At 37.8% G+C, this 15,722-nt stretch overlaps 2 protein-coding genes across 2 annotated transcripts; one reads left to right on the top strand and one right to left on the bottom strand.

Moving 5' to 3' along the window:
* The first annotated feature begins 1,104 nt into the window (after positions 1 to 1,104).
* On the top strand, positions 1,105 to 13,099 carry usp37 (ubiquitin specific peptidase 37). Its single transcript, XM_058392667.1, has 24 exons — positions 1,105 to 1,267; positions 2,122 to 2,361; positions 2,478 to 2,643; positions 2,758 to 2,852; positions 2,949 to 3,064; positions 5,395 to 5,472; positions 5,688 to 5,773; positions 5,861 to 5,954; positions 6,076 to 6,231; positions 6,324 to 6,455; positions 6,544 to 6,667; positions 7,378 to 7,583; positions 7,881 to 7,998; positions 8,133 to 8,212; positions 8,981 to 9,145; positions 9,316 to 9,363; positions 9,461 to 9,593; positions 9,790 to 9,997; positions 10,161 to 10,321; positions 10,434 to 10,494; positions 10,607 to 10,722; positions 10,827 to 10,896; positions 11,062 to 11,200; positions 11,844 to 13,099. Exons 2-24 carry the CDS (start codon positions 2,188 to 2,190, stop codon positions 11,923 to 11,925), a joined length of 2,808 nt encoding a protein of 935 aa, XP_058248650.1. The 5' UTR covers positions 1,105 to 1,267; positions 2,122 to 2,187; the 3' UTR covers positions 11,926 to 13,099.
* Positions 13,087 to 15,717, bottom strand: ybey (ybeY metalloendoribonuclease). The gene is made up of 4 exons (XM_058392669.1): positions 15,224 to 15,717; positions 15,007 to 15,138; positions 14,818 to 14,886; positions 13,087 to 13,333 (listed from the first exon to the last, which is right to left on the bottom strand). The coding sequence occupies exons 1-4, from the start codon at positions 15,431 to 15,433 to the stop codon at positions 13,238 to 13,240; spliced, it is 507 nt and encodes a 168-aa protein (XP_058248652.1). The 5' UTR covers positions 15,434 to 15,717; the 3' UTR covers positions 13,087 to 13,237.
* Between the last annotated feature and the right edge of the window lie 5 nt (positions 15,718 to 15,722).

Here is a 15,722-nt window from a genome sequence, read left to right as displayed (position 1 = left end):
GAAGAACAAAACAAAACATCAGCATACAAAAATGGAAGTTTACCTGAGACCAGATGGATTACAAAGGCTTTTCATACTAATCTGTTCTCTTTTTAACCAACCAACCAAACCAAATCAAAGCAAAACTAAAGGATAAGGACAAACATGAATACTCACCAGAACTATTAGAGCTATGGACACAGATGAAACTTTACAGTTTTAAAGTGCTAGCACCCACCATTTTTGTTTCTATAATGTAAGTGGATTGAAATGAATAATCTGCACCTACTGGTGTATTATTGTATGTATGTCCATATGTCCCATTATATATATATATATATATAAATATATATATATATATATATATATATATATATATATATATATATATTTTTTTTTTTTTTTTTTTTTCACAGTTGTTCACAGTTATAGCTTACTAAACAAAACAATACTTTATAGTAATATACTATACTATAGTATATGAACGAGTTTGGTGTAGAGGAATTTGACTGGTCTGGCCTCAACCCAATAGAACACCTTTGGGATGAATTAGAGTGGAAACTGTGAGCCAGACCTTCTCGTCCAACATCAGTGCCTGACCTCACAAATGCACTTCTAGAGGAATGGTCAAAAACTCCCATGAACGCACTCCTAAACCTTATGGAAAGCCTTCCAAGAAGAGTTGAAGCTGTTATAGCTGTAAAGGGCGGGTCAACTCCATATTAAATTCATGTGCATGTAAATGCAGACGTCCCAATTTTGGCCTGGCTCACAGTCTCCACTCTAATTCATCCCAAAGATGTTCTATCAGGTTGAGGTCAGACCAGTCAAGTTCCTCCACACCAAACTCACTCATCCATGTCTTTATGGACCTTGCTTTGTGCACTGGTGAGCAGTCATGTTGGAACAGGAAGGGGTCATCCCCAAACTGTTCCCACCACAAAGTTGGGAGGATGAAATTGTCCAAAAAATGCCTTGGAGTTCCTTTCACTGGAACTTCAATGATCTGGAGGGGTGTCCGAAAACTTTTGGCAATGTCGTGTAGGACACTTTCCTCATGCGCGGCAACAGAGCGAGTTCTCGCGTGACGAGTGGGCACGTCTTCTCGCCGCCTATTTCCGGTGTGAATTTTCACATTCCCGCCATTACAACAACAACATAACACACAGGGCCGCCGCATGCCGGCAAAATTTAGTCCACGGCGAAGAGCTAGACTATTTGGGAAAGTCATTCGGGTCTGCTTTTCCGTTCAAGAGTTTCCCCTGAGTTTTTCAAGCCTGGAAAAAAGGTATGTAAGAATTTCTATTCCAAAGAACCGGCACACTTTGCTCCCCCTGCACTCAGTTTACTAGCAAGCAGATAAAGCACCAGTGAACCTCTTAGCTCGAAGCTAACTTCTCTATCTTCTGTATGGACTTAGCAAGAGCGCTAACGCTAACTGCTAGCAGCTAGGCACTCGTACGGGGTTTAAGTTCTGTCTCTGAAACACGGACACTTCTGAATGAATTGTTTGTTTGTTTTTACTAAGCTGGGATGTGGGAATATTAATAGCTTCGCGGATATTTTCTCACTGGTTGGTTGACAAACATTTGCTTTTTGCTAACACCCCCCCCCTCCCCATAGCAAAATATTATTCGAGGACTGGAGTTAGCAAGACATCAGACAGCATTTTTACTAAGTTGTCTAGAATACTGTTTTGGTAGTAAATATATTTACTTCAGATTTATAATAGGAAACGCAGGCGTTATTTGGTTTCTTCGTTGTGTTATAATGTGAATAGTGGATTTGTGTTAAAACGCTTTTTATAGTTTTATTGAACGAGCAGCTTCATGTATACACACAGGTCAGGTGAAGTTATAACACCTTTATAAGGTTCATGGTTCATTAAATAAAAGCATAGGGAAGTTAATTGTCTCATTTTGCAGTGAAATCACTTCAAAAAAGATTTGTATTATGACATCTGAGCTACATCATGTTGTATAAATTTTATTATTTAACATGAATGAAGAAGGTTTCTGGTATGAGGTTGTATCGAAGACGTCTGTCCGCATCACTTCAGCCCAGGTTTGAGTGAACTTGCTTCATCATGTGAATGTGATTTCTGGATTCGTAACTCGGCTCATTTTTCTCTCCATCATTAAGGCTTTGTTTTGCTAGAGACACTGGACTCACCTGTTCATCCTCAGAGCCATTTCACTCGCCGCACCGATGGCTGTTTCATTGCCCAAGTTAAGCAGCGGTGGTGCCGTCCGCATCCGCTTCACCAGTCTGGATGTGGGCACAACTAAATGGAAAGAGGGAGTTTTTGAGGTCCACGAGAAAGACAACAAAAGCAATCTTGTGTTGAAGTTCAACAGTGGCGGAGCACCGAAAAATTTCCAGGTACAAATCTCAGACCGATTTATCAGCGTGAATAACATCAAACTTATTTTACCTCAGTTTTAGTACATAGACATGTTTATTTTTTTATTATTATTATTATTTTTTTTTTTACACAGTTGAACCACAATGTGAAGAATGTTGTTCTGGGGCCCATCCACAGTCAAAACCGTTTGTCGGTGACACTGAAAGACTCAAGTGTTGTCATTTTGGAACGATTGACCATCACGGTTGCCAAAAAACTGAAGGAATATCTGGAGACGATTAAACAAGGAAAGCAAACAGGTGTGTTTAAATATGTGTTGTGCGATTTAGAGTTTGTTACTCCTTTTTATGTTTAGTTATAGATTCTATTAAGAAAATGTGTGTTTTTAAAATGTAATCTGTTCATTCATTTAGCTTATAAGTCAAATCAGGGAAGTGCTAGTTTTGGATTAGTTCTTGGGAACCGAGCAGCCCAGAATGACCCAGGTTTATCTTCATCAGAAAAGCAGGTACTGCTTCTTTATTAACTGTCTTTTGAAGGCAATACATGTCTATCACTACCTGCTGGCTTATCATAAGTCTTCCTCTTTTTGTTAATTCTCAAGATAACGCCACGCAGGTCGAGTTTGGACAACAGAGAAGAGAGCACGCCACGGAAGCCTCTTGGGAGTCCGAGCAGAGTCACATCAACTCCTGTACGAGGTGGATTATCAGAAAACAGGTTCGTAGTGCTCTCTCGAGTGAATTGAGTGAAGCATGTTCAGTGCAAATGTAGGCGCAAAAATACACCCGTGGCTGCTGAAGGGCTCACGGGTTATCTTCGTACAGAGCAAATAATGTCAGCCAATCTGAAGTGAAAACTATATTGCTGTTAATTTGCTTCAGTTTGTTTATTTTTGGATCCTTACACATTTCTCGTTAATTGAATTTTGGCCAATTCCGACTCTCCAGCTAGCTCTTCCCCATCATATGACGGCTACAGATTAGGGAGGTTTAAGGCTAACCTGTGTTGTCGTAGACACGTGAAGTCAACCTCAGCATCTTTTTGAACTGCTACTCATGAAGCGTAACACACTCGCTACCTGTTGTCCTTAGCATGCAGTTGTATGTAAAGGACCAAATTACATATCTTATTGACTTTTGAAGTAATTACTGCTGCAGCAAACAATTAAAAATATTTTCAAGTTTGTCACATAACTATTAATACTTGCAGAAACTTTGTATAAACAAAATATATTTGTAAAAAGGCTATCTGTCTGTCTGTGTCTGTCTTTCTGTCTATCTATCTGACTTTCAAGGCAGAGAGTGTACTCTAATGATGGATGATCAAACTTTTGCATGCAAATATATATGAGCTCATAGACACTCATGACTGGCTAGTACAATCACTACTGACAGGAAAGTAATGTTGCTTTCTTGGACTCCTGACTACAGATGGCTGTGGCTTTGGATTTGATTCGTCAAGATTTTGATTTGAAATCTCTCGATTGAAATAATGCTTTTCTTGTTCCGCCACTGGGGAGCTCCCACTTTATTTTCTTATACCGTCATCACACCACCAGCTGCTTTGGGATTATCTTAATTCTAAATTTGATAACTGAAATAACCGTCATAGTTTGGAAAATGGACAGCATTCACTGCTGTGGTGGATCACAGAACTCATCACTGGATTGTTCATCCTCATTAACTGACAATTCTATAGAAATGCATACACAATAGGATTCTGCCATTAGATGAAATGCATAAAAATTAGGGCTGTCAATCGATTAAAATATTTAATCACAATTAATTGCATGATTGTCACGAGTTAACTCGCGATTACTCGCAACTTAATCGCACATTTTTATCCATTCTAAATGTACCTTAAATTAATACTTTTTTTAGTTTTTAATACTCTAATCAACATGGGCATGGACAAATATTGAAATGTATGTTTATTATTAGTGAAACCATACTCAACATAGAACATGAAGACTAGACATGTTTCAAAGGTCATAGATATTTTTCTTGTTCATGTCTATTAAACATATGAAAAAAAGAACATAGAAAACAATTACTTCTTTGCACTGAGCTATTTACTTACACAAGCCTGTTAACATTTTCAGATCACTTCTTCTAAACCTGCAAAGTCTACATTAATTACTGAAACCACCTTAAATATAGAGCATAAAGAACATAGACATGTTTATCAAATAATTTGTTCATGGCAAACACATGAAGAAAAGAACACAACACAGGTTCACATTACGTCTCTGCTGAAAAAAAATCTAGTGTTGTCTGCCTTTGGCGAGGGGCAGGAGAGCTCTCTGCTTCAGCTGTATGCTTCGCCATCAAGTGATATTTTAAACTTGACGTGCTGCGGTGATAACTTAATTCACATCCACAATAAATGCAGACTTTTGTCTTGTCGACAGAACCATCAGACATCGTTTTATATATAAAGAAGACGCTTTTCTTTCTCAGTTTCGGTTTGCTGCTGCATCTCCCATTTCCCAGACTACGGGCAAGGCCGAGGTTCAAACAGAAAATGCGCGCTGCGTTAATCGCACGTTAATAAAATTAGTGCCGTTAAAATGAATTTGCGTTAACGCATTAATAACGTGTTAATTTTGACAGCCCTAATAAAAATGCATGGGTATTTTAAAAGAAAACAAATTGCACATTTCTTATGTAAATTTACCTTCTGGGCTCTGTGTGGTACTATGTTGTATCAAGTTAGTATGGATTGTTTTCCGGGGTGAATTACCTAAGGCTATGCTCTTATGCTAGTTTTTTATAAATCCAAAAACCTCTTCAGATTTCAGTTAAGTGCAAATTCGCCGAACATTTCTCTTCATTTTTGCATGAAGTTGTTGTTGTGTGTACTGATGTACGCTTTAAGAAAATTCCATCTTTACCTGTTCAGATTTTTGTTAGAAATTTTAGTTCTGCAAAATGTAATTTGTTGTACTAAACAAATTGATTAAATCATGGGTATGTGTAACTGAATAATTCTTTTTAAATGGTACTAGGACTTAACACAACCAAGCTCATGGATGTGTTTTTCTTCAGGAGCGAGAAAAGGAAAAGGTTGATGAACTCTGATACAGATTTAACCGAGGACTACCCCAAAGAGAACGACTCATCTAGGTAGTGTGTGTGTGTGTGTGCTTATACATTTTGGATCACAAAACCTAAATAAACCTTTTTATTCTTGCTTTAATTTGAGTAAGTTTTTGTATTTTAGTGAAGGCAATTTGTAATGCTTAATGTAAAATTGATGCTGTGACTTCTGTAGATGCTTCCACAAGTATATACTGGTATTATGTAAGGGTTGCACACCTAACTTTAACTTCTCTTTTCAGCAACAATAAAATTTCGGACTCTTCGAGGAAGTTTCTCCTCAGTTACAAAGAGAAGCTGAAACAGTCTGAGGAGAACAGGGCTTCAGGTTGGTGCTTGTCCACATTATGGTCATTGCAAGTTTGTTTGGCAGTGTTTTTCATGTTTATTTTCTGTGATGTTTATTCCTAATCAGCTCCCCTTGGCTCTGCACCCCTTCAACCATCATCCTTTTATGGCAGCAGAACAGGAACTAAAGATTACACACAAACACATTCCCTACTGGATAGGTAAATATTATTTGACCTTTATTTTAATTGTTCTACTGTCACATGTATTACTGGCTAGCCTTTACAGTGCATGGTATTATTGTAATGGGGGAAAGATTAAATAAGGTATCATTCAATAAAGGCCTGCCAGCACAAACCAGTCACCTGCAGCTAAAAGAAGCCTGGCGCTGCCCAATCACTCAACTCCCTTCAAGAAAGTCCGATCGTCTCTGGATTATGGAGGATGGAACAAGTTGAGACCCTCTGCTCTTACACAACCTCAGCCTCCATTGCAAGGGTTAGTCTCCTTTAGCTCTTTAATTTTATCAATTAATTATTGGGATTTCTTGCGTTTCTTTGCTAAATCATTTGCAAATCCCTCTACCTTAGATTCTCCAACCTGGGAAACACTTGCTACATGAATGCCATACTGCAGTCACTGTTCAGCCTGCCATCTTTTTCAAATGACCTGTTAAAACAGGGTATCCAATGGAAGCGGGTTCCAATGAATGCTCTTCTGAGGTACTGTTAGTACCTCTTGTATAGTCTTTGTTCATTTTTCTATGGCTGTCTCAGACATCCTGTGTTATAATTGTTATCTTTCTATTAGGCGCTTTGCTCAACTGCTTTTGAAAAAAGACGTTTCATCTCCAGAGGTGAAGAAAGATTTGCTGAGGAGGGTGAAGAATGCCATTTCCTCTACTGCTGAACGTTTTTCTGGGTACATGCAAAATGTAAGTATTTATTTATTTGCTGACATGAAAGGCCACATCTTTTGCCTGAAATACAAAGTGTTCAGATATTTTTGGTTATTTAATATGCGTCCAGTGCATATATCCACTTCAGATTTACACACCAAATGAAGTTTTACTTATCAGTATGAACAAAAAAAATATGTATATTCCAAAGCAACCACGCATATGTTTAAAAAATGTAATTGCTAGTTGGAACAGTATTCAGATACCACAAATTACCAACATTACTACCTTGTTGCAGAGACAGAGCTTTACGACAACTACACTCGGGTGTTATCAGCTTTAGTTTTGCCCCATTCCTCTTGAACAATCATCTCGGAGTCCCTCTAAAGGTCTTGATAAATGCTCCGGAGCTATCATTGTGAGGGATGTCCTGTGCACAGCACTTAATTCATTTCACAGGTTTTTATAAGATTCAGATGTGGCCTCTGACTTGGCCTTTTGGAACACTGATCATCTTCTGAAGCTTTTCCTTTGATGGTGTGGATTTGTGAAAATGTTCATCACTTGTCTGACAGAGGCCTGTGGGTTTTGTGATGAAATAGCTTGGTATTTGTTGCTATCCATTTCCTAATGTCTCTAGCAATTTTGCCGTCTAACTACAAATTAAGAAAACATTTATGGCTCTTAGAACATTTAGAAAAGCAGATTAAGAATATTAAATCAAAGGGTTAACTCTTTGCTTCTAGGATGCCCATGAGTTCCTGAGCCAGTGTCTGGATCAGCTAAAGGAAGATGTAGAAAAGGTTAATAAGAGCTGTAGGAGCGATTCTTCTGCCTTGGATGAGCCCCAGGGCACACGGCTTATGGAGGATGTGGATACCTCACGCATATACACATGTCCTGTTACCGTCAACATGGAGTTTGAAGTGCAACACACCATCACTTGCAAAAGGTGGGAGTTTTTTTTTAAATAGCTATTTGGAAGAAAACATTTGTATATTACGTTTTTGCTACTTTTACTTAGACTAAATATTAAAGGTAACAAGCATGCTACTTTTACTAAAGGTAAAAAGCCATGAAGTTTAAAATGCCGCAAAGTCTATTTTTGACCATTTATTCTGTGCAGTGCTTGCAGTTTGTGTGTGGCATTAAGATGGACTTTTTATAGTTAGTTTTTCCAGACCTTTTCCAAAACAAAACAGAAGTGGATTAATTTTCCATGTTGCTATTGCTCTGTCCACATGCAAAGCTGCGGGGAGGCGATAACAAAACGTGAACAGTTCAATGATCTCTCGATTGACCTGCCTCGTAAAAAGAAAACCCTTCCTCTAAGATCCATCCAGGATTCGCTGGATCTGTTTTTCAGGGTAGGATTATATGCTGTCACTTACATCAGAGAATTTACAAGATGGTGTAGGAACATCCCCACTATTTTTTTTAGTGTTATATTCCAGTACTGTGGAATTATCTTTAAACTTTGTTTTTTCTGCCTACTTTTTAGATGGAAGAAATTGAATACTCATGTGAGAAATGTAATGGGAAATCTGCAACGGTCACACACAAATTCAGTAGACTCCCCAGGTAAACTATATAACTATCATTTAAAATCTTATTTATATATATATACACATACATATATACACATACATATACACACATACATATATACACACACACACACATATATATATATATATATATATATATATATATATATATATATATATATATATATATATATATATGTATATATATATATATATATATATATATATATATATATATATATATATACATACACACACACATTATATATTTATATATATATATATGTGTGTGTGTGTATATGTATGTATATATGTGTGTGTGTGTGTGTGTATATGTATGTATGTATGTATGTGTATATATATATATATACATGTGTGTGTATGTGTGTATATATATATATATATATATATATACACACACATATATACACACACATATATACACACATACATATATATATATATATATATATACACACACATATACATATATATACATATATATATATATATATATGTGTATATGTGTGTATATATATATATATATATATATATATATATATGTATATATATGTATATATATGTATGTGTGTGTATATATATATATATATATATATATATATATATATATGTATGTGTGTATATATGTGTGTGTATATATGTGTGTGTATATATATATATATATATATATATATATATATATATACACACATACATTATATATATTATAATTATATACATGATATTCAGTATATCTTCCTGAATACTAAGCTTTGAGCTGTCTTTATTTGTTCTTTCTCAGGGTGCTGATTCTACATCTGAAACGGTACAGTTACAACGCACAGCTGTCTCTGAACAGCAAGCTGGGACAGCAGGTTCTCATCCCAAAGTACCTCACGCTTCTCTCCCACTGCACAGAGAATACACGGCCCCCTCTCACCTTGGGCTGGAGAGTCCAAACTGCCCTGTGAGAATTCAATCATTAATTAGTTTACTAATTACCCATAGGCATGTGCCACATTTCACAAATATTCTGAGAAAACGGCTGCAATGTAAAATTTGTACTCTGTTGGATTTTACTCTATTGGTGTCTTGCGTTTTAAATTTTTATTATATGTACTGTCCATTTCTTTGCAGGTCTAGAACACTGAAAACGTCACAATCTGTGAACAGCTCTACGCTACGGTGAGGTGACAAACCTGGTACTTGTTTTCCCTTTTGTATAATGCTTCAAATGCTAAATTGATTTTGTTACATTTAACCTTGGATATTGTTTTCACAGGAAAGGTTCAGTAAAATGTGAAAACACAGGAATCATCATATGCGACTCGGACAGCGAAGAGGAATTGACTAGGAAAGTTGCCCGCAAACATCGCCTGAGTGAATGTCTCGCAGACGATGACAGGACAGAGGAGGTGAGCTAGCGGGCAGTCAAATGTGTAATACTTTCTGTTAAATATAGGGCTAGATTGTAGCTGTGGATCATTGTGATTTGATTAATGCTTGGTTATGTAATGTATAGTTATTTCTTTCAGGTTGTGTAGACTCATTAACTTTTGTTTCTAAGTGTCTTGGCTTTTTGGTGATTGAAATGGCTGTCTTGATGTCTAGGTGCAGCAGAGCAGTCATCTGGATCAATCAGAATTCACTGGCATGAATGATGATGAGATGCTGGCTGCAGTACTTGAGATGAGTCGTCATGATGCTGGCCCCAATATTGATGAACCAACCAGTAGCCCTGACACAGGGTTTGGAGATACAGATGCTCAGGAGCTCACTCAGCATCTGGATCTTCTAGAAGGAGATAAAGCATCTGGAGGTACAGAGACTATGCAGTTTTGCTGCCAAAAATGCTTTTTGCTTTGTGGTATGTGAGTAGTGTTCGGTTTTCAAACTTTATGAAGTACAGATGTTGGCACCTTGCAGCTGGATGGTTTGTTGAGCAAAAAACCACTTGTAATGCATTTGATCGTGTAACTCAGATGTGCTGGGTTCTTTGGACCTGACCATGGATGACAACAAAGAGAACCAGACTCCAGATGGTGGCCAGGGTGAGTTGGACTGGGCACAGCAATACAGTTTGGACCAAGAGCGTGAGGAGCAGGAGTTACAGCAGGCCCTTGCTCAGAGTCTGCAGGAACATGTATGTCTTGATCCTTTTCAACCTCATCACTCATATGGCTCTTGCTGTTGGGTCTTTGATACAAGTCCTAAATAGATAGTAACAAATCAATATTAATATGTTGTATGGACAGGAGGCAAGGGAGATGAGGGAGGATGATGATTTGAAGAGAGCAACAGAGCTCAGTTTACAAGGTAAAGGAGTACTGAATATATAAAATTGTGGTTAAGATGGCCTTGAATGCATGCACACTGTTTAGCATGTTGAATTATTTTTTCAATTTACCTGACATTTTGGATTTCCCAGAGTTCAACAACTCTCTTCCTGATCTTCTGTGCTCTGATGATGACTCTGGAAATGAGGATGCTCTAGAAATGGAATACAGTGAAACAGAAGCAGAGATTTTGAAAAGAAATGCTGAGGTATATAACCAGTTTACAAACATAAAATTTCTCCTCTTGATTCAACCAAACATATGATTGTAATAAGACGCTGTTTCCAATGTCTGTAAATCTCTTTGCTGCAGAGTGGAGAGCTGGCCAACTCCTTCAGGCTTATCAGCGTGGTCAGTCACATTGGTACCAGCTCATCATCGGGTATGGGGAAACCTGTGTGCAGTTTGGTTACTATACTAGTAATATCAGTTTAATATATTTAGATATCCCAGAATAAATTGTCAGCAATTTCAAGTCTAGCTACTGAAGTAGTTAACTTCTATTTAGTCTCAGCATCGCTAAAATGATTTTACATCCGTTGTTCAGGCCACTACATAAGTGATGTTTATGACATGAAGAAGCAGTCCTGGCTCACCTACAATGATTTAGATGTGTCCCGTACACAGGAGTCCACCGTTCAAAGAGACAGAGACAGGAGTGGATATATATTCTTCTATATGCACAAGTAAGGCTTTGATTAAACACCCCATTATTTCCCTAAAGTGTTTGTCATTGTAACACAGTTTTCACTTTAAGAGCAGCGACACAAGGCTATCACTAATCTGGAGCTGCGTGTGACACCACAGCTCCTTTTGCAGCTCCATGTGCTACTCCTCCCAGCCCAAGTAACCAGACTATCTGTGTCACCCACCTGGAAAGACACTTCATATTAATTATTGTAGACTCAACATATGAACTAGTATTCTGGCCATTTCCACAGCTTAAGTACTGTTAATATACATACACCGTCCACTTTATTAGGAACACCTGCATACATGTGGCCGAGTGCGTTTGTGTTCAATGGAAATCATAAAGGTTAATGAATTCATTTCTGTTATATAGGCTATGTTAAACATTTTAACTAGCATTCAGTGCATACTACGAGTTACACACGTTTCTGAGATCGTACTTTTCCTCATTCTGATGTATGAGATGAACATAAGCTCTTGACCCGTATCTGCATGATTTTATGCATTGTTCTGATGGGCAGATTAAATAACCGCAAATTAAATAGAGGCTAAAATATTTCTTTGCTTAAACCGTTTATGGTCCTGTGTATTATTATTTTTTGTTTATGCCTATTATGACTATTTCTGTACTGTCCTCAGGAACATATTTGAGGAGTTGTCAGAGCTCGAGAAAGCAGGAGGAAGCACTGATGCTAGCCGCACAGTTCTGCAACCGTTATAAGTAGCTCCGTATATCAGGCTTCAGCTGGAGTCCTGCACTGTGGCAACGAACGGATGAGCTTAGTCTAGGGTGGAAATGACACCTCCGTCCAGTACTACTGATCGACCACACACAGACACACACCTCTTTCAGGCACTTTCTTCTATTTTTTTTTCTGTTTTCTTTCCCCTGTCAGACTCCGTTTGCTGTTTCTAGAGTGTCTGATTATTAATGTTCTTAAAGTCCATGTAGATATAAAGGTTTATGGGAAAAAAAAAGTAAACAAAGTAAATAAAATGAAGAAACCGAAAGCATTTTGGGTTGCTGAAAGTTATGACATTCAGCCTCAAGACATTTCTTGTTTTGCTAGTTTACTTGCTGATTAATTGCCTTTAATAAAGTCCCTTAGTGTAGAAGGAGACTTCATGTATTAAATTTAGAGCAAAATGTCTGAGGGTCAGGAACTGTATGTCCCCTCTTGAGCAGTTTCTTTTTCAAGTTTTCCACAATTCTTTATTGAATCTATTGAATATAAAGATTTATTCTTGTATGTCTGAGTGATGTCGGGTGTCTGTTTCATGTTTTATATGCAGCTGAAAATGTGGTGCAATATTTACTTTGCCTGTTGGCTTTTATATGTTTGTCCTATAGCGATGAGTGGGAGAGGAGTTCATTTCTATTCACAGCTTTACTGATGACTGTTTATTGTTATTTTAATCCTATTTTATAAATACAATTTAACAAGTTAAATGACTAGATCTTTTTTTTTTTTTTCTTTTTCTTTTAAGACCCTCTGATTAATAGTTATATTTCTTCCCCTTCTGCATAGAGCTTTATGTTGTGGATGTTGCACAGCCATTTTGTGTAGTATATCCTTCTCAGAAAGAAGACTGAAACAATACCTAAGCCTTTAAGCTATTCCTGTGAGGTCAGACCATGTGAATATTTATTTCATGACCTTATAATTTCCACAAGTTGTCATTGGCTCTATTTTTTTCCTGTTTTACTTTCTCTGGTAACTTAAGCTTCAGAACATGTACTTAAACTTTCTGTTGTTACTTTACCTGTCCAGGTGCTTTCCATATCATCAGTAGTGACCTCTGTCATATTTTAAGGTACAGATATCATAAAACAGTGATAGATGCTTTAGTTGCTTAATGTTCAGTCATTGGCTTCCTAACATGCATTTTAAAAATAAAATTTATTTATAAATGGAATTCACAATTGTTTTAATGTTAACTAAGTCAGTTTTAGTAGCACAGCAAGTTCAATGGAGGCGATTGTCTTATTCATTGCTTTAAAGTCCAGTGTCCTCAGTGTCATTTTTCCAGTGTCACCCGTCTCCTGTGCATCTCTTTGTTAAAGGCTCAAGATGACTGCCGGTTAGTCTGTTGAACTCGCTCAGGATGTAATTTTCTTTCTGAAACATCTGTCAATAGAAAAAAAAAAATTAACATTTACAAACTACAGAACATTTAGCACCACTTGTCATGTTCCTTAATATGACCAGCGACTTTAACATGCTGTTAATTATTCAAGTGTTTTACAAATGTCTTGAATTCTCAATTTTAACAGTAGTTCCCACTAAGTCACTGAGTGGGGGGGGTGGCGCAAGTGGGTAAGGCTCTGGGTCGTTGACCGGAAGATGGGGGGTTCAAGCCCCAGCACCGCCAAGTTTCCACGGTCGGGCCCTTGAGCAAGGCCCTTAACCCTCTCTGCTACATGGCTGACCCTGCGCTCTGTGCCCCAACCTCCAAGGATGGGATATGTGAAGAAAGAATTTCACTGTGCTGTAATGTATATGTGACCAATAAAAGGCTATTTCTAAGTCACAGGTTTATATTCATGTGCACATCACATTCAGAGGGATGTGCATGAAAAATTTGCCACATAATATGAGGCAGAAGCCACATCTGAGTCCACAGAAGGCCAAACTCAACTGATTAAATGGGTGGAACCAGGTGTAGCACCTGCATGATTTAAATGTAAACCTGTACCCACAAAAGCCCATCTTGGATAAGACTGGGACACCCCTGATATAAACAGATTAAATATATGCCATTATTTATCAAATACATGTGTATAATCAATAAAATGTCCTGTAGGTAGGTTTTCAATATTTGAGCCTCCAGTGTCTCCACTTGTTACAGCAAGTATTTTTCCTACATGGGAGTTTCTTTGGTAATATGTAATCTGGGGTGGAAGACCAGCTGTTATAAACGGGGCATTCCACAACATTAAATGTAACCATTTAAAAGCATGACCTGTTCATTAATAATTTTTTCCCCCCACATCTGCTTCCTCGTTCAGTTGTGTTAGCAGCAGGCTGAGAAGTTCAGTTCAGATTTCTCTATCCCCAGCAACAGGTTCTAGCTCCTCCTGCAAGATCCCAAGCCAACTGTGAGATATGATCTCTCAGCAGGTATTGTGTCTGCCCCAGTGCTACTGTGCAGTGTTGGACATATCCAGCTCTATCAGGAGCCACAAAAGCAATAGCTTTCCTGTACTCATCCCATTAAGGAGAGTACACCGAACAACCTTGAAGAGGAGCCTCAATTTACTCATGACTTAGTTGCTCATTAGCCACAGCTCATGACTATAAATCAATGTAGTGATGTAGATTAAATGGTAAACAGGGGTTAGCTCTCTTCGTTCATCTTTCTTGGTGAGAACCAAGACTTGTGGCTTTTTCATTCGAGCAGGGAGTATTATTGATAAACTGATATTTGTAAATGCTATTGCACACTGTCTTGTCAAATTATTTCCCTATAACAGCTAGTCTCTCTTTAATTCTTTGATATGATGGTTGTTCTGCTGCAGCAAGATGGAAAAGGAATTCTCTGGGAATCTGAGGACATCCTCTTAAGCTTTGTGTGGAAGATTTTTCATCGTATGTGTGTGTGATTTTATCACCTCATCCCACTCCTCCTCAGTCTCATGTCGGTACCCAAGCAAGTGACAGATTCCATGTGCAGTAACTACCTGGTGGAGAACAACAACAACAGACAAGCTGGTTTACACTTTATATATCCTCTCTCTCTCTCTCTCTCTCTCTCTCTCTCTCTCTCTCTCTCATTATAAAATGACATAGAATATGCTTACTGTGAGGGTTCCATAGAAATCCCAGGATCTTTTTTGACACTGTTGCATTACATATTCTACTCCCAAGAAAATATCTCCTAGATTATACTCATCTCTGTGAAGGGCGCATGGGAGCTTCCCTGGTCTCAGGTCCTTTGGAAAAGAATCGCCTTTTATTTAAGGAAAGTCACCATTGGCATTTGAGAAACGAGCATGTTTTGGTTATGGGAGGCTTTACCTCATAAAAAGGGAATGAAAGCACATCTGTAGGCATGTTCTTTCTCCTGTAGATGTTGTTGATGTGTTGGATTTTGCGGTTGTCCACACACACGATGCCCATGTCAAACCTCTGAACGCCCAAAATGCGTTTCAGCATCTCCACATCTTTTCGCAGCCTGGCACGACGAATCGGAACAACGTTTTGCAGATTTCTCAGAAGTACAACCATTATTAACAAACAAACAAACAAACTGAACGCTTCACTTTATAAATATTTAAAGTGATCAGTGAGGCAGTCATTGCTCGGTAATACTACCCATCCGCATGGTGGCTCACAGGGTGACTTAATGCATAAAAGCTTCAGGTGTATGCATCTGTTTTATAGGGGAAAAAATATCTGCACTGTATGAAAAAAAAGAAAAAAGAAATGTATGGTGTGTTCAGGCAAAAAGAAAGAGCAATTAAAAACCAGATATTTTCATTCCGCATAACCGGAACGTTCATGGCAGAACGTTTTG

This window comes from Hemibagrus wyckioides, linkage group LG06, assembly GCF_019097595.1.
Source record: "Hemibagrus wyckioides isolate EC202008001 linkage group LG06, SWU_Hwy_1.0, whole genome shotgun sequence".
NCBI classification, from domain to species: domain Eukaryota; kingdom Metazoa; phylum Chordata; class Actinopteri; order Siluriformes; family Bagridae; genus Hemibagrus; species Hemibagrus wyckioides.
The sequence above is the reverse complement of the archived record's forward strand: the minus strand, read 5'-3'. Positions and strand labels throughout refer to the sequence as shown.